Source organism: Venturia canescens, chromosome 8 (assembly GCF_019457755.1).
Source record: "Venturia canescens isolate UGA chromosome 8, ASM1945775v1, whole genome shotgun sequence".
NCBI classification, from domain to species: domain Eukaryota; kingdom Metazoa; phylum Arthropoda; class Insecta; order Hymenoptera; family Ichneumonidae; genus Venturia; species Venturia canescens.
This window is the reverse complement of record NC_057428.1, coordinates 8,917,390-8,935,240: the sequence shown is the minus strand read 5'-3', so window position 1 is coordinate 8,935,240 and position 17,851 is coordinate 8,917,390. Positions and strand designations below refer to the sequence as shown.

Genomic DNA, 17,851 nt, shown 5'->3' with positions numbered 1-17,851 from the left:
GGGCTCCGGAAATATTCGGGAAACCTCGAACATATCACATTCAGCTTGTCGTTTTTGATCATTGTCTCGATTTCGTATTTGTGTTTCCTTGGTAAACTGTTTCCTTGGTAAGTATTTTAGTTACTGTTTTCCTAATATTCAATTTTATTAATCATTTTCAGGTTCAACGCGGTCCTCTGGAGAGGAGTCAACATAACTGTTTCATCTGTAAGTATCTGAATCACAGACTTCCCAATATTCAATTTTTTAAATAATATTCAATTTTTTCAATTATTTTCAGGTTCGACACGGTTCTATGGAGAGGCGACAACAAAACTGTTTGACCGGTAACTATTTCAATTATCATTTTGCCAATATTCAATTTTTATTCAGTAGCATTAACGCACTTACCTTGAAGATTTCTATAGTTTTCTTCACTGTGATCCATTAAAAATCTTTGGACACTGAGATATTTTAACATTTTATGGCCATCTGTCCAAACTGCTGCAACAATCGGCTTTATCAGTTCCAGACTGACTTTTTGGGGCTTTTCAAATCGTCCCGCTTCACAAATGGCTGCATAACACCGTTCGTCAGCATTGATAGCCTTGAGGAGTTCAGTGTATTTTGGGTTAAATGCAGCAGCATGTAATTTTCTTGGAAAACATCTTTTCCACCCTTCGGTTTCGCTGAAAAATGAAATGCCTAAAATAGACATGCCAACATATATCGGTTTGTTAAACATAACCTGGAGATTTCGCAACTCTACAGCGATTAAATTTTCCGCAAAAATACTTCGACTGTGAAAGTTAGGTTTAGCGATCATAGCCTCTGCTCCATATCGACCTGCCCATTGCGTTAACAGTTTAACTTGGACGTGACTACGAACATCCTCCATGGTTTTTCCAAACACAGCATTATTCAATAATTTGAATAGATTTTTTTCAAAATCATTTTTCGCACGTGTACGAGAAATTGTGTATTCAAATCAATGTATGTTTTGAGCCAGGAAGATTGCTTAGCTGAAACTTCAAGACTCTGTGGATTTTCGTGATTTTCAAACCATGTTTTAAACACTGCTGCAATGCACGATAATGTATGACATATCGTTTTTTTCGAAATTGGTTATATACTTGGAGTTGATCTGGAATATCCAAAACACTTGCACAATGCACATAGTGATTTGCCATTTTGTCCAACGCATGATAAACCTCCGGGCTCGGAGCAAGAGAAGCTTCTTGCAACGGTGAATGCGAAAAAACGATGACTCCTCTCCAGAGGACCGTGTTCAACCTTCAAATGATTAGAAAAATTGAATATTAGGAAAACAGTGAAAGATGATCCAGACCCATGGATCCGTCGTATATACCTCGATTTAGTAATAAGCGAATTGAACAGACTAAATTGAATATGTGCGACGGATCCGTGGGTCTGGATCATCTTTCATTACTGAAAACAAAAAACGAATATATCTCATTTGGGTTTGACATGGAGAGAAATCATCAAAACTGTTTCCTCGGTAAGTATTTTAGTTACTGTTTTCCTAATATTCAATTTTTCTAATCATTTTCAGGTTCAACGCGGTCCTCTGGAGAGGAGTCAACATAACTGTTCCATCGGTAAGTATTTCAATCACAGATTTCCCAATATTCAATTTTATTAATCATTTTCAGGTTCAACGTGGTCCTTTGAAAAGAAATGAACAAAACCGAATTACGTTCTCTGCACTCACCGTGATTGATTTCACGAAACCTTTGATTCCTCGTACAATTTTCAATTCCGGTTATAGAGGAAGATGGCGGCGGAATCACTGATTCTTCAGAATCCGGACTGCTCTCGTTTGTCTCGGTCAAACCAGGCGCCAAACTTCTTTCCATTTCGGCTGCAGGAGCCGTCGCTTTGCCGCCATTTGCGTCCTGAGCACTCTGCGAACTGGACTGTTGACAAAAAAATTGTCATAAGTTGGAAAAAAGTTTAAATTAAATGAATTTTTTTATACTTACTTGTTGGTTAATATATTCAGCGATATAAAATCTCCGGTTCATAACGAAAGTCCGCATGATGGCCCGGAGGGATGCGTTTGACATATTGCAATATAAATCAGTCACTTTATCCAGATTCTCCACAGGAATGGTTGAGTTTGGGCTCCGGAAATATTCGGGAAACCTCGAACATATCACATTCAGCTTGTCGTTTTTGATCATTGTCTCGATTTCGTATTTGTGTTTCCTTGGTAAACTGTTTCCTTGGTAAGTATTTTAGTTACTGTTTTCCTAATATTCAATTTTATTAATCATTTTCAGGTTCAACGCGGTCCTCTGGAGAGGAGTCAACATAACTGTTTCATCTGTAAGTATCTGAATCACAGACTTCCCAATATTCAATTTTTTAAATAATATTCAATTTTTTCAATTATTTTCAGGTTCGACACGGTCCTATGGAGAGGCGACAACAAAACTGTTTGACCGGTAACTATTTCAATTATCATTTTGCCAATATTCAATTTTTATTCAGTAGCATTAACGCACTTACCTTGGAGATTTCTATAGTTTTCTTCACTGTGATCCATTAAAAATCTTTGGACACTGAGATATTTTAACATTTTATGGCCATCTCTCCAAACTGCTGCAACAATCGGCTTTATCAGTTCCAGACTGACTTTTTGGGGCTTTTCAAATCGTCCCGCTTCACAAATGGCTGCATAACACCGTTCGTCAGCATTGATAGCCTTGAGGAGTTCAGTGTATTTTGGGTTAAATGCAGCAGCATGTAATTTTCTTGGAAAACATCTTTTCCACCCTTCGGTTTCGCTGAAAAATGAAATGCCTAAAATAGACATGCCAACATATATCGGTTTGTTAAACATAACCTGGAGATTTTGCAACTCTACAGCGATTAAATTTTCCGCAAAAATACTTCGACTGTGAAAGTTAGGTTTAGCGATCATAGCCTCTGCTCCATATCGACCTGCCCATTGCGTTAACAGTTTAACTTGGACGTGACTACGAACATCCTCCATGGTTTTTCCAAACACAGCATTATTCAATAATTTGAATAGATTTTTTTCAAAATCATTTTTCGCACGTGTACGAAATTGTGTATTCAAATCAATGTATGTTTTGAGCCAGGAAGATTGCTTAGCTGAAACTTCAAGACTCTGTGGATTTTCGTGATTTTCAAACCATGTTTTAAACACTGCTGCAATGCACGATAATGTATGACATATCGTTTTTTTCGAAATTGGTTATATACTTGGAGTTGATCTGGAATATCCAAAACACTTGCACAATGCACATAGTGATTTGCCATTTTGTCCAACGCATGATAAACCTCCGGGCTCGGAGCAAGAGAAGCTTCTTGCAACGGTGAATGCGAAAAAACGATGACTCCTCTCCAGAGGACCGCGTTGAACCTTCAAATGATTAGAAAAATTGAATATTAAGAAAACAGTGAAAGATGATCCAGACCCACGGATCCGTCGTATATACCTCGATTTTGTAATAAGCGAATTGAACAGACTAAATTGAATATGTGCGACGGATCCGTGGGTCTGGATCATCTTTCATTACTGAAAACAAAAAACGAATATATCTCATTTGGGTTTGACATGGAGAGAAATCATCAAAACTGTTTCCTCGGTAAGTATTTTAGTTACTGTTTTCCTAATATTCAATTTTTCTAATCATTTTCAGGTTCAACGCGGTCCTCTGGAGAGGAGTCAACATAACTGTTCCATGGGTAAGTATTTCAATCACAGATTTCCCAATATTCAATTTTTCTAATCATTTTCAGGTTCAACGCGGTCCTCTGGAGAGGAGTCAACATAACTGTTCCATCGGTAAGTATTTCAATCACAGATTTCCCAATATTCAATTTTATTAATCATTTTCAGGTTCAACGTGGTCCTTTGAAAAGAAATGAACAAAACCGAATTACGTTCTCTGCACTCACCGTGATTGATTTCACGAAACCTTTGATTCCTCGTACAATTTTCAATTCCGGTTATAGAGGAAGATGGCGGCGGAATCACTGATTCTTCAGAATCCGGACTGCTCTCGTTTGTCTCCTCCGATCTAGACAGCGAAATTACTGATTCTTCAGAATCCGGACTGCTCTCGTTTGTCTCGGTCAAACCAGGCGCCAAACTTCTTTCCATTTCGGCTGCAGGAGCCGTCGCTTTGCCGCCATTTGCGTCCTGAGCACTCTGCGAACTGGACTGTTGACAAAAAAATTGTCATAAGTTGGAAAAAAGTTTAAATTAAATGAATTTTTTTATACTTACTTGTTGGTTAATATATTCAGCGATATAAAATCTCCGGTTCATAACGAAAGTCCGCATGATGGCCCGGAGGGATGCGTTTGACATATTGCAATATAAATCAGTCACTTTATCCAGATTCTCCACAGGAATCGTTGAGTTTGGGCTCCGGAAATATTCGGGAAACCTCGAACATATCACATTCAGCTTGTCGTTTTTGATCATTGTCTCGATTTCGTATTTGTGTTTCCTTGGTAAACTGTTTCCTTGGTAAGTATTTTAGTTACTGTTTTCCTAATATTCAATTTTATTAATAATTTTCAGGTTCAACGCGGTCCTCTGGAGAGGAGTCAACATAACTGTTTTATCTGTAAGTATCTGAATCACAGACTTCCCAGTATTCAATTTTTTAAATAATATTCAATTTTTTCAATTATTTTCAGGTTCGACACGGTCCTATGGAGAGGCGACAACAAAACTGTTTGACCGGTAACTATTTCAATTATCATTTTGCCAATATTCAATTTTTATTCCGTAGCATTAACGCACTTACCTTGAAGATTTCTATAGTTTTCTTCACTGTGATCCATTAAAAATCTTTGGACACTGAGATATTTTAACATTTTATGGCCATCTCTCCAAACTGCTGCAACAATCGGCTTTATCAGTTCCAGACTGACTTTTTGGGGCTTTTCAAATCGTCCCGCTTCACAAATGGCTGCATAACACCGTTCGTCAGCATTGATAGCCTTGAGGAGTTCAGTGTATTTTGGGTTAAATGCAGCAGCATGTAATTTTCTTGGAAAACATCTTTTCCACCCTTCGGTTTCGCTGAAAAATGAAATGCCTAAAATAGACATGCCAACATATATCGGTTTGTTAAACATAACCTGGAGATTTTGCAACTCTACAGCGATTAAATTTTCCGCGAAAATACTTCGACTGTGAAAGTTAGGTTTAGCGATCATAGCCTCTGCTCCATATCGACCTGCCCATTGCGTTAACAGTTTAACTTGGACGTGACTACGAACATCCTCCATGGTTTTTCCAAACACAGCATTATTCAATAATTTGAATAGATTTTTTTCAAAATCATTTTTCGCACGTGTACGAAATTGTGTATTCAAATCAATGTATGTTTTGAGCCAGGAAGATTGCTTAGCTGAAACTTCAAGACTCTGTGGATTTTCGTGATTTTCAAACCATGTTTTAAACACTGCTGCAATGCACGATAATGTATGACATATCGTTTTTTTCGAAATTGGTTATATACTTGGAGTTGATCTGGAATATCCAAAACACTTGCACAATGCACATAGTGATTTGCCATTTTGTCCAACGCATGATAAACCTCCGGGCTCGGAGCAAGAGAAGCTTCTTGCAACGGTGAATGCGAAAAAACGATGACTCCTCTCCAGAGGACCGCGTTGAACCTTCAAATGATTAGAAAAATTGAATATTAGGAAAACAGTGAAAGATGATCCAGACCCACGGATCCGTCGTATATACCTCGATTTTGTAATAAGCGAATTGAACAGACTAAATTGAATATGTGCGACGGATCCGTGGGTCTGGATCATCTTTCATTACTGAAAACAAAAAACGAATATATCTCATTTGGGTTTGACATGGAGAGAAATCATCAAAACTGTTTCCTCGGTAAGTATTTTAGTTACTGTTTTCCTAATATTCAATTTTTCTAATCATTTTCAGGTTCAACGCGGTCCTCTGGAGAGGAGTCAACATAACTGTTCCATGGGTAAGTATTTCAATCACAGATTTCCCAATATTCAATTTTTCTAATCATTTTCAGGTTCAACGCGGTCCTCTGGAGAGGAGTCAACATAACTGTTCCATCGGTAAGTATTTCAATCACAGATTTCCCAATATTCAATTTTATTAATCATTTTCAGGTTCAACGTGGTCCTTTGAAAAGAAATGAACAAAACCGAATTACGTTCTCTGCACTCACCGTGATTGATTTCACGAAACCTTTGATTCCTCGTACAATTTTCAATTCCGGTTATAGAGGAAGATGGCGGCGGAATCACTGATTCTTCAGAATCCGGACTGCTCTCGTTTGTCTCCTCCGATCTAGACAGCGAAATTACTGATTCTTCAGAATCCGGACTGCTCTCGTTTGTCTCGGTCAAACCAGGCGCCAAACTTCTTTCCATTTCGGCTGCAGGAGCCGTCGCTTTGCCGCCATTTGCGTCCTGAGCACTCTGCGAACTGGACTGTTGACAAAAAAATTGTCATAAGTTGGAAAAAAGTTTAAATTAAATGAATTTTTTTATACTTACTTGTTGGTTAATATATTCAGCGATATAAAATCTCCGGTTCATAACGAAAGTCCGCATGATGGCCCGGAGGGATGCGTTTGACATATTGCAATATAAATCAGTCACTTTATCCAGATTCTCCACAGGAATGGTTGAGTTTGGGCTCCGGAAATATTCGGGAAACCTCGAACATATCACATTCAGCTTGTCGTTTTTGATCATTGTCTCGATTTCGTATTTGTGTTTCCTTGGTAAACTGTTTCCTTGGTAAGTATTTTAGTTACTGTTTTCCTAATATTCAATTTTATTAATCATTTTCAGGTTCAACGCGGTCCTCTGGAGAGGAGTCAACATAACTGTTTCATCTGTAAGTATCTGAATCACAGACTTCCCAATATTCAATTTTTTAAATAATATTCAATTTTTTCAATTATTTTCAGGTTCGACACGGTTCTATGGAGAGGCGACAACAAAACTGTTTGACCGGTAACTATTTCAATTATCATTTTGCCAATATTCAATTTTTATTCAGTAGCATTAACGCACTTACCTTGAAGATTTCTATAGTTTTCTTCACTGTGATCCATTAAAAATCTTTGGACACTGAGATATTTTAACATTTTATGGCCATCTGTCCAAACTGCTGCAACAATCGGCTTTATCAGTTCCAGACTGACTTTTTGGGGCTTTTCAAATCGTCCCGCTTCACAAATGGCTGCATAACACCGTTCGTCAGCATTGATAGCCTTGAGGAGTTCAGTGTATTTTGGGTTAAATGCAGCAGCATGTAATTTTCTTGGAAAACATCTTTTCCACCCTTCGGTTTCGCTGAAAAATGAAATGCCTAAAATAGACATGCCAACATATATCGGTTTGTTAAACATAACCTGGAGATTTCGCAACTCTACAGCGATTAAATTTTCCGCAAAAATACTTCGACTGTGAAAGTTAGGTTTAGCGATCATAGCCTCTGCTCCATATCGACCTGCCGATTGCGTTAACAGTTTAACTTGGACGTGACTACGAACATCCTCCATGGTTTTTCCAAACACAGCATTATTCAATAATTTGAATAGATTTTTTTCAAAATCATTTTTCGCACGTGTACGAGAAATTGTGTATTCAAATCAATGTATGTTTTGAGCCAGGAAGATTGCTTAGCTGAAACTTCAAGACTCTGTGGATTTTCGTGATTTTCAAACCATGTTTTAAACACTGCTGCAATGCACGATAATGTATGACATATCGTTTTTTTCGAAATTGGTTATATACTTGGAGTTGATCTGGAATATCCAAAACACTTGCACAATGCACATAGTGATTTGCCATTTTGTCCAACGCATGATAAACGTCCGGGCTCGGAGCAAGAGAAGCTTCTTGCAACGGTGAATGCGAAAAAACGATGACTCCTCTCCAGAGGACCGTGTTCAACCTTCAAATGATTAGAAAAATTGAATATTAGGAAAACAGTGAAAGATGATCCAGACCCATGGATCCGTCGTATATACCTCGATTTAGTAATAAGCGAATTGAACAGACTAAATTGAATATGTGCGACGGATCCGTGGGTCTGGATCATCTTTCATTACTGAAAACAAAAAACGAATATATCTCATTTGGGTTTGACATGGAGAGAAATCATCAAAACTGTTTCCTCGGTAAGTATTTTAGTTACTGTTTTCCTAATATTCAATTTTTCTAATCATTTTCAGGTTCAACGCGGTCCTCTGGAGAGGAGTCAACATAACTGTTCCATCGGTAAGTATTTCAATCACAGATTTCCCAATATTCAATTTTATTAATCATTTTCAGGTTCAACGTGGTCCTTTGAAAAGAAATGAACAAAACCGAATTACGTTCTCTGCACTCACCGTGATTGATTTCACGAAACCTTTGATTCCTCGTACAATTTTCAATTCCGGTTATAGAGGAAGATGGCGGCGGAATCACTGATTCTTCAGAATCCGGACTGCTCTCGTTTGTCTCCTCCGATCTAGACAGCGAAATTACTGATTCTTCAGAATCCGGACTGCTCTCGTTTGTCTCGGTCAAACCAGGCGCCAAACTTCTTTCCATTTCGGCTGCAGGAGCCGTCGCTTTGCCGCCATTTGCGTCCTGAGCACTCTGCGAACTGGACTGTTGACAAAAAAATTGTCATAAGTTGGAAAAAAGTTTAAATTAAATGAATTTTTTTATACTTACTTGTTGGTTAATATATTCAGCGATATAAAATCTCCGGTTCATAACGAAAGTCCGCATGATGGCCCGGAGGGATGCGTTTGACATATTGCAATATAAATCAGTCACTTTATCCAGATTCTCCACAGGAATGGTTGAGTTTGGGCTCCGGAAATATTCGGGAAACCTCGAACATATCACATTCAGCTTGTCGTTTTTGATCATTGTCTCGATTTCGTATTTGTGTTTCCTTGGTAAACTGTTTCCTTGGTAAGTATTTTAGTTACTGTTTTCCTAATATTCAATTTTATTAATCATTTTCAGGTTCAACGCGGTCCTCTGGAGAGGAGTCAACATAACTGTTTCATCTGTAAGTATCTGAATCACAGACTTCCCAATATTCAATTTTTTAAATAATATTCAATTTTTTCAATTATTTTCAGGTTCGACACGGTCCTATGGAGAGGCGACAACAAAACTGTTTGACCGGTAACTATTTCAATTATCATTTTGCCAATATTCAATTTTTATTCAGTAGCATTAACGCACTTACCTTGGAGATTTCTATAGTTTTCTTCACTGTGATCCATTAAAAATCTTTGGACACTGAGATATTTTAACATTTTATGGCCATCTCTCCAACCTGCTGCAACAATCGGCTTTATCAGTTCCAGACTGACTTTTTGGGGCTTTTCAAATCGTCCCGCTTCACAAATGGCTGCATAACACCGTTCGTCAGCATTGATAGCCTTGAGGAGTTCAGTGTATTTTGGGTTAAATGCAGCAGCATGTAATTTTCTTGGAAAACATCTTTTCCACCCTTCGGTTTCGCTGAAAAATGAAATGCCTAAAATAGACATGCCAACATATATCGGTTTGTTAAACATAACCTGGAGATTTTGCAACTCTACAGCGATTAAATTTTCCGCAAAAATACTTCGACTGTGAAAGTTAGGTTTAGCGATCATAGCCTCTGCTCCATATCGACCTGCCCATTGCGTTAACAGTTTAACTTGGACGTGACTACGAACATCCTCCATGGTTTTTCCAAACACAGCATTATTCAATAATTTGAATAGATTTTTTTCAAAATCATTTTTCGCACGTGTACGAAATTGTGTATTCAAATCAATGTATGTTTTGAGCCAGGAAGATTGCTTAGCTGAAACTTCAAGACTCTGTGGATTTTCGTGATTTTCAAACCATGTTTTAAACACTGCTGCAATGCACGATAATGTATGACATATCGTTTTTTTCGAAATTGGTTATATACTTGGAGTTGATCTGGAATATCCAAAACACTTGCACAATGCACATAGTGTTTTGCCATTTTGTCCAACGCATGATAAACCTCCGGGCTCGGAGCAAGAGAAGCTTCTTGCAACGGTGAATGCGAAAAAACGATGACTCCTCTCCAGAGGACCGCGTTGAACCTTCAAATGATTAGAAAAATTGAATATTAGGAAAACAGTGAAAGATGATCCAGACCCACGGATCCGTCGTATATACCTCGATTTAGTAATAAGCGAATTGAACAGACTAAATTGAATATGTGCGACGGATCCGTGGGTCTGGATCATCTTTCATTACTGAAAACAAAAAACGAATATATCTCATTTGGGTTTAACATGGAGAGAAATCATCAAAACTGTTTCCTCGGTAAGTATTTTAGTTACTGTTTTCCTAATATTCAATTTTTCTAATCATTTTCAGGTTCAACGCGGTCCTCTGGAGAGGAGTCAACATAACTGTTCCATCGGTAAGTATTTCAATCACAGATTTCCCAATATTCAATTTTTCTAATCATTTTCAGGTTCAACGCGGTCCTCTGGAGAGGAGTCAACATAACTGTTCCATCGGTAAGTATTTCAATCACAGATTTCCCAATATTCAATTTTATTAATCATTTTCAGGTTCAACGTGGTCCTTTGAAAAGAAATGAACAAAACCGAATTACGTTCTCTGCACTCACCGTGATTGATTTCACGAAACCTTTGATTCCTCGTACAATTTTCAATTCCGGTTATAGAGGAAGATGGCGGCGGAATCACTGATTCTTCAGAATCCGGACTGCTCTCGTTTGTCTCGGTCAAACCAGGCGCCAAACTTCTTTCCATTTCGGCTGCAGGAGCCGTCGCTTTGCCGCCATTTGCGTCCTGAGCACTCTGCGAACTGGACTGTTGACAAAAAAATTGTCATAAGTTGGAAAAAAGTTTAAATTAAATGAATTTTTTTATACTTACTTGTTGGTTAATATATTCAGCGATATAAAATCTCCGGTTCATAACGAAAGTCCGCATGATGGCCCGGAGGGATGCGTTTGACATATTGCAATATAAATCAGTCACTTTATCCAGATTCTCCACAGGAATGGTTGAGTTTGGGCTCCGGAAATATTCGGGAAACTTCGAACATATCACATTCAGCTTGTCGTTTTTGATCATTGTCTCGATTTCGTATTTGTGTTTCCTTGGTAAACTGTTTCCTTGGTAAGTATTTTAGTTACTGTTTTCCTAATATTCAATTTTATTAATCATTTTCAGGTTCAACGCGGTCCTCTGGAGAGGAGTCAACATAACTGTTTCATCTGTAAGTATCTGAATCACAGACTTCCCAATATTCAATTTTTTAAATAATATTCAATTTTTTCAATTATTTTCAGGTTCGACACGGTCCTATGGAGAGGCGACAACAAAACTGTTTGACCGGTAACTATTTCAATTATCATTTTGCCAATATTCAATTTTTATTCAGTAGCATTAACGCACTTACCTTGGAGATTTCTATAGTTTTCTTCACTGTGATCCATTAAAAATCTTTGGACACTGAGATATTTTAACATTTTATGGCCATCTCTCCAAACTGCTGCAACAATCGGCTTTATCAGTTCCAGACTGACTTTTTGGGGCTTTTCAAATCGTCCCGCTTCACAAATGGCTGCATAACACCGTTCGTCAGCATTGATAGCCTTGAGGAGTTCAGTGTATTTTGGGTTAAATGCAGCAGCATGTAATTTTCTTGGAAAACATCTTTTCCACCCTTCGGTTTCGCTGAAAAATGAAATGCCTAAAATAGACATGCCAACATATATCGGTTTGTTAAACATAACCTGGAGATTTTGCAACTCTACAGCGATTAAATTTTCCGCAAAAATACTTCGACTGTGAAAGTTAGGTTTAGCGATCATAGCCTCTGCTCCATATCGACCTGCCCATTGCGTTAACAGTTTAACTTGGACGTGACTACGAACATCCTCCATGGTTTTTCCAAACACAGCATTATTCAATAATTTGAATAGATTTTTTTCAAAATCATTTTTCGCACGTGTACGAAATTGTGTATTCAAATCAATGTATGTTTTGAGCCAGGAAGATTGCTTAGCTGAAACTTCAAGACTCTGTGGATTTTCGTGATTTTCAAACCATGTTTTAAACACTGCTGCAATGCACGATAATGTATGACATATCGTTTTTTTCGAAATTGGTTATATACTTGGAGTTGATCTGGAATATCCAAAACACTTGCACAATGCACATAGTGATTTGCCATTTTGTCCAACGCATGATAAACCTCCGGGCTCGGAGCAAGAGAAGCTTCTTGCAACGGTGAATGCGAAAAAACGATGACTCCTCTCCAGAGGACCGCGTTGAACCTTCAAATGATTAGAAAAATTGAATATTAAGAAAACAGTGAAAGATGATCCAGACCCACGGATCCGTCGTATATACCTCGATTTTGTAATAAGCGAATTGAACAGACTAAATTGAATATGTGCGACGGATCCGTGGGTCTGGATCATCTTTCATTACTGAAAACAAAAAACGAATATATCTCATTTGGGTTTGACATGGAGAGAAATCATCAAAACTGTTTCCTCGGTAAGTATTTTAGTTACTGTTTTCCTAATATTCAATTTTTCTAATCATTTTCAGGTTCAACGCGGTCCTCTGGAGAGGAGTCAACATAACTGTTCCATGGGTAAGTATTTCAATCACAGATTTCCCAATATTCAATTTTTCTAATCATTTTCAGGTTCAACGCGGTCCTCTGGAGAGGAGTCAACATAACTGTTCCATCGGTAAGTATTTCAATCACAGATTTCCCAATATTCAATTTTATTAATCATTTTCAGGTTCAACGTGGTCCTTTGAAAAGAAATGAACAAAACCGAATTACGTTCTCTGCACTCACCGTGATTGATTTCACGAAACCTTTGATTCCTCGTACAATTTTCAATTCCGGTTATAGAGGAAGATGGCGGCGGAATCACTGATTCTTCAGAATCCGGACTGCTCTCGTTTGTCTCCTCCGATCTAGACAGCGAAATTACTGATTCTTCAGAATCCGGACTGCTCTCGTTTGTCTCGGTCAAACCAGGCGCCAAACTTCTTTCCATTTCGGCTGCAGGAGCCGTCGCTTTGCCGCCATTTGCGTCCTGAGCACTCTGCGAACTGGACTGTTGACAAAAAAATTGTCATAAGTTGGAAAAAAGTTTAAATTAAATGAATTTTTTTATACTTACTTGTTGGTTAATATATTCAGCGATATAAAATCTCCGGTTCATAACGAAAGTCCGCATGATGGCCCGGAGGGATGCGTTTGACATATTGCAATATAAATCAGTCACTTTATCCAGATTCTCCACAGGAATCGTTGAGTTTGGGCTCCGGAAATATTCGGGAAACCTCGAACATATCACATTCAGCTTGTCGTTTTTGATCATTGTCTCGATTTCGTATTTGTGTTTCCTTGGTAAACTGTTTCCTTGGTAAGTATTTTAGTTACTGTTTTCCTAATATTCAATTTTATTAATAATTTTCAGGTTCAACGCGGTCCTCTGGAGAGGAGTCAACATAACTGTTTTATCTGTAAGTATCTGAATCACAGACTTCCCAGTATTCAATTTTTTAAATAATATTCAATTTTTTCAATTATTTTCAGGTTCGACACGGTCCTATGGAGAGGCGACAACAAAACTGTTTGACCGGTAACTATTTCAATTATCATTTTGCCAATATTCAATTTTTATTCCGTAGCATTAACGCACTTACCTTGAAGATTTCTATAGTTTTCTTCACTGTGATCCATTAAAAATCTTTGGACACTGAGATATTTTAACATTTTATGGCCATCTCTCCAAACTGCTGCAACAATCGGCTTTATCAGTTCCAGACTGACTTTTTGGGGCTTTTCAAATCGTCCCGCTTCACAAATGGCTGCATAACACCGTTCGTCAGCATTGATAGCCTTGAGGAGTTCAGTGTATTTTGGGTTAAATGCAGCAGCATGTAATTTTCTTGGAAAACATCTTTTCCACCCTTCGGTTTCGCTGAAAAATGAAATGCCTAAAATAGACATGCCAACATATATCGGTTTGTTAAACATAACCTGGAGATTTTGCAACTCTACAGCGATTAAATTTTCCGCGAAAATACTTCGACTGTGAAAGTTAGGTTTAGCGATCATAGCCTCTGCTCCATATCGACCTGCCCATTGCGTTAACAGTTTAACTTGGACGTGACTACGAACATCCTCCATGGTTTTTCCAAACACAGCATTATTCAATAATTTGAATAGATTTTTTTCAAAATCATTTTTCGCACGTGTACGAAATTGTGTATTCAAATCAATGTATGTTTTGAGCCAGGAAGATTGCTTAGCTGAAACTTCAAGACTCTGTGGATTTTCGTGATTTTCAAACCATGTTTTAAACACTGCTGCAATGCACGATAATGTATGACATATCGTTTTTTTCGAAATTGGTTATATACTTGGAGTTGATCTGGAATATCCAAAACACTTGCACAATGCACATAGTGATTTGCCATTTTGTCCAACGCATGATAAACCTCCGGGCTCGGAGCAAGAGAAGCTTCTTGCAACGGTGAATGCGAAAAAACGATGACTCCTCTCCAGAGGACCGCGTTGAAGCTTCAAATGATTAGAAAAATTGAATATTAGGAAAACAGTGAAAGATGATCCAGACCCACGGATCCGTCGTATATACCTCGATTTTGTAATAAGCGAATTGAACAGACTAAATTGAATATGTGCGACGGATCCGTGGGTCTGGATCATCTTTCATTACTGAAAACAAAAAACGAATATATCTCATTTGGGTTTGACATGGAGAGAAATCATCAAAACTGTTTCCTCGGTAAGTATTTTAGTTACTGTTTTCCTAATATTCAATTTTTCTAATCATTTTCAGGTTCAACGCGGTCCTCTGGAGAGGAGTCAACATAACTGTTCCATGGGTAAGTATTTCAATCACAGATTTCCCAATATTCAATTTTTCTAATCATTTTCAGGTTCAACGCGGTCCTCTGGAGAGGAGTCAACATAACTGTTCCATCGGTAAGTATTTCAATCACAGATTTCCCAATATTCAATTTTATTAATCATTTTCAGGTTCAACGTGGTCCTTTGAAAAGAAATGAACAAAACCGAATTACGTTCTCTGCACTCACCGTGATTGATTTCACGAAACCTTTGATTCCTCGTACAATTTTCAATTCCGGTTATAGAGGAAGATGGCGGCGGAATCACTGATTCTTCAGAATCCGGACTGCTCTCGTTTGTCTCGGTCAAACCAGGCGCCAAACTTCTTTCCATTTCGGCTGCAGGAGCCGTCGCTTTGCCGCCATTTGCGTCCTGAGCACTCTGCGAACTGGACTGTTGACAAAAAAATTGTCATAAGTTGGAAAAAAGTTTAAATTAAATGAATTTTTTTATACTTACTTGTTGGTTAATATATTCAGCGATATAAAATCTCCGGTTCATAACGAAAGTCCGCATGATGGCCCGGAGGGATGCGTTTGACATATTGCAATATAAATCAGTCACTTTATCCAGATTCTCCACAGGAATGGTTGAGTTTGGGCTCCGGAAATATTCGGGAAACCTCGAACATATCACATTCAGCTTGTCGTTTTTGATCATTGTCTCGATTTCGTATTTGTGTTTCCTTGGTAAACTGTTTCCTTGGTAAGTATTTTAGTTACTGTTTTCCTAATATTCAATTTTATTAATCATTTTCAGGTTCAACGCGGTCCTCTGGAGAGGAGTCAACATAACTGTTTCATCTGTAAGTATCTGAATCACAGACTTCCCAATATTCAATTTTTTAAATAATATTCAATTTTTTCAATTATTTTCAGGTTCGACACGGTCCTATGGAGAGGCGACAACAAAACTGTTTGACCGGTAACTATTTCAATTATCATTTTGCCAATATTCAATTTTTATTCAGTAGCATTAACGCACTTACCTTGGAGATTTCTATAGTTTTCTTCACTGTGATCCATTAAAAATCTTTGGACACTGAGATATTTTAACATTTTATGGCCATCTCTCCAAACTGCTGCAACAATCGGCTTTATCAGTTCCAGACTGACTTTTTGGGGCTTTTCAAATCGTCCCGCTTCACAAATGGCTGCATAACACCGTTCGTCAGCATTGATAGCCTTGAGGAGTTCAGTGTATTTTGGGTTAAATGCAGCAGCATGTAATTTTCTTGGAAAACATCTTTTCCACCCTTCGGTTTCGCTGAAAAATGAAATGCCTAAAATAGACATGCCAACATATATCGGTTTGTTAAACATAACCTGGAGATTTTGCAACTCTACAGCGATTAAATTTTCCGCAAAAATACTTCGACTGTGAAAGTTAGGTTTAGCGATCATAGCCTCTGCTCCATATCGACCTGCCCATTGCGTTAACAGTTTAACTTGGACGTGACTACGAACATCCTCCATGGTTTTTCCAAACACAGCATTATTCAATAATTTGAATAGATTTTTTTCAAAATCATTTTTCGCACGTGTACGAAATTGTGTATTCAAATCAATGTATGTTTTGAGCCAGGAAGATTGCTTAGCTGAAACTTCAAGACTCTGTGGATTTTCGTGATTTTCAAACCATGTTTTAAACACTGCTGCAATGCACGATAATGTATGACATATCGTTTTTTTCGAAATTGGTTATATACTTGGAGTTGATCTGGAATATCCAAAACACTTGCACAATGCACATAGTGATTTGCCATTTTGTCCAACGCATGATAAACCTCCGGGCTCGGAGCAAGAGAAGCTTCTTGCAACGGTGAATGCGAAAAAACGATGACTCCTCTCCAGAGGACCGCGTTGAACCTTCAAATGATTAGAAAAATTGAATATTAAGAAAACAGTGAAAGATGATCCAGACCCACGGATCCGTCGTATATACCTCGATTTTGTAATAAGCGAATTGAACAGACTAAATTGAATATGTGCGACGGATCCGTGGGTCTGGATCATCTTTCATTACTGAAAACAAAAAACGAATATATCTCATTTGGGTTTGACATGGAGAGAAATCATCAAAACTGTTTCCTCGGTAAGTATTTTAGTTACTGTTTTCCTAATATTCAATTTTTCTAATCATTTTCAGGTTCAACGCGGTCCTCTGGAGAGGAGTCAACATAACTGTTCCATGGGTAAGTATTTCAATCACAGATTTCCCAATATTCAATTTTTCTAATCATTTTCAGGTTCAACGCGGTCCTCTGGAGAGGAGTCAACATAACTGTTCCATCGGTAAGTATTTCAATCACAGATTTCCCAATATTCAATTTTATTAATCATTTTCAGGTTCAACGTGGTCCTTTGAAAAGAAATGAACAAAACCGAATTACGTTCTCTGCACTCACCGTGATTGATTTCACGAAACCTTTGATTCCTCGTACAATTTTCAATTCCGGTTATAGAGGAAGATGGCGGCGGAATCACTGATTCTTCAGAATCCGGACTGCTCTCGTTTGTCTCCTCCGATCTAGACAGCGAAATTACTGATTCTTCAGAATCCGGACTGCTCTCGTTTGTCTCGGTCAAACCAGGCGCCAAACTTCTTTCCATTTCGGCTGCAGGAGCCGTCGCTTTGCCGCCATTTGCGTCCTGAGCACTCTGCGAACTGGACTGTTGACAAAAAAATTGTCATAAGTTGGAAAAAAGTTTAAATTAAATGAATTTTTTTATACTTACTTGTTGGTTAATATATTCAGCGATATAAAATCTCCGGTTCATAACGAAAGTCCGCATGATGGCCCGGAGGGATGCGTTTGACATATTGCAATATAAATCAGTCACTTTATCCAGATTCTCCACAGGAATCGTTG

General features: G+C 38.0%; 6 protein-coding genes across 11 annotated transcripts; all 6 read right to left on the bottom strand.

Moving 5' to 3' along the window:
- Positions 1 to 12: 12 nt before the first annotated feature.
- On the bottom strand, positions 13 to 2,091 carry LOC122415067 (uncharacterized). 2 transcript variants are annotated; one of them, XM_043426879.1, is made up of 3 exons: positions 1,983 to 2,091; positions 1,712 to 1,916; positions 13 to 131 (listed from the first exon to the last, which is right to left on the bottom strand). In XM_043426879.1, exons 1-3 carry the CDS (start codon positions 2,064 to 2,066, stop codon positions 121 to 123), a joined length of 300 nt encoding a protein of 99 aa, XP_043282814.1. In that variant the 5' UTR covers positions 2,067 to 2,091; the 3' UTR covers positions 13 to 120. The 2 variants fall into 2 exon arrangements, with proteins under 2 accessions (XP_043282814.1, XP_043282813.1); XM_043426878.1 differs by lacking the exon at positions 13 to 131 and adding an exon at positions 455 to 668.
- Positions 2,092 to 2,133: 42 nt separating this feature from the next.
- On the bottom strand, positions 2,134 to 6,655 carry LOC122414783 (uncharacterized). 2 transcript variants are annotated; one of them, XM_043426371.1, is made up of 5 exons: positions 6,541 to 6,655; positions 6,210 to 6,474; positions 4,262 to 4,531; positions 3,931 to 4,195; positions 2,134 to 2,252 (listed from the first exon to the last, which is right to left on the bottom strand). In XM_043426371.1, exons 3-5 carry the CDS (start codon positions 4,460 to 4,462, stop codon positions 2,242 to 2,244), a joined length of 477 nt encoding a protein of 158 aa, XP_043282306.1. In that variant the 5' UTR covers positions 4,463 to 4,531; positions 6,210 to 6,474; positions 6,541 to 6,655; the 3' UTR covers positions 2,134 to 2,241. The 2 variants fall into 2 exon arrangements, with proteins under 2 accessions (XP_043282306.1, XP_043282305.1); XM_043426370.1 differs by lacking the exon at positions 2,134 to 2,252 and adding an exon at positions 2,611 to 2,789.
- A 36-nt stretch (positions 6,656 to 6,691) lies between these two features.
- LOC122415013 (uncharacterized) lies at positions 6,692 to 8,830 on the bottom strand. Of its 2 annotated transcripts, none has more exons than XM_043426769.1 (3): positions 8,722 to 8,830; positions 8,391 to 8,655; positions 6,692 to 6,810 (listed from the first exon to the last, which is right to left on the bottom strand). In XM_043426769.1, the coding sequence occupies exons 1-3, from the start codon at positions 8,803 to 8,805 to the stop codon at positions 6,800 to 6,802; spliced, it is 360 nt and encodes a 119-aa protein (XP_043282704.1). In that variant the 5' UTR covers positions 8,806 to 8,830; the 3' UTR covers positions 6,692 to 6,799. The 2 variants fall into 2 exon arrangements, with proteins under 2 accessions (XP_043282704.1, XP_043282703.1); XM_043426768.1 differs by lacking the exon at positions 6,692 to 6,810 and adding an exon at positions 7,134 to 7,347.
- Positions 8,831 to 9,361: 531 nt separating this feature from the next.
- LOC122415225 (uncharacterized) lies at positions 9,362 to 11,049 on the bottom strand. The gene is made up of 3 exons (XM_043427212.1): positions 10,941 to 11,049; positions 10,670 to 10,874; positions 9,362 to 9,528 (listed from the first exon to the last, which is right to left on the bottom strand). The coding sequence occupies exons 1-3, from the start codon at positions 11,022 to 11,024 to the stop codon at positions 9,362 to 9,364; spliced, it is 456 nt and encodes a 151-aa protein (XP_043283147.1). The 5' UTR covers positions 11,025 to 11,049.
- Positions 11,050 to 11,123: 74 nt separating this feature from the next.
- Positions 11,124 to 15,553, bottom strand: LOC122414850 (uncharacterized). 2 transcript variants are annotated; one of them, XM_043426453.1, is made up of 5 exons: positions 15,439 to 15,553; positions 15,168 to 15,372; positions 13,220 to 13,489; positions 12,889 to 13,153; positions 11,124 to 11,210 (listed from the first exon to the last, which is right to left on the bottom strand). In XM_043426453.1, the coding sequence occupies exons 3-5, from the start codon at positions 13,418 to 13,420 to the stop codon at positions 11,200 to 11,202; spliced, it is 477 nt and encodes a 158-aa protein (XP_043282388.1). In that variant the 5' UTR covers positions 13,421 to 13,489; positions 15,168 to 15,372; positions 15,439 to 15,553; the 3' UTR covers positions 11,124 to 11,199. The 2 variants fall into 2 exon arrangements, with proteins under 2 accessions (XP_043282388.1, XP_043282387.1); XM_043426452.1 differs by lacking the exon at positions 11,124 to 11,210 and adding an exon at positions 11,569 to 11,747.
- Positions 15,554 to 15,589: 36 nt separating this feature from the next.
- Positions 15,590 to 17,851, bottom strand: LOC122415014 (uncharacterized). 2 transcript variants are annotated; one of them, XM_043426771.1, is made up of 3 exons: positions 17,718 to 17,851; positions 17,387 to 17,651; positions 15,590 to 15,708 (listed from the first exon to the last, which is right to left on the bottom strand). In XM_043426771.1, exons 1-3 carry the CDS (start codon positions 17,799 to 17,801, stop codon positions 15,698 to 15,700), a joined length of 360 nt encoding a protein of 119 aa, XP_043282706.1. In that variant the 5' UTR covers positions 17,802 to 17,851; the 3' UTR covers positions 15,590 to 15,697. The 2 variants fall into 2 exon arrangements, with proteins under 2 accessions (XP_043282706.1, XP_043282705.1); XM_043426770.1 differs by lacking the exon at positions 15,590 to 15,708 and adding an exon at positions 16,067 to 16,245.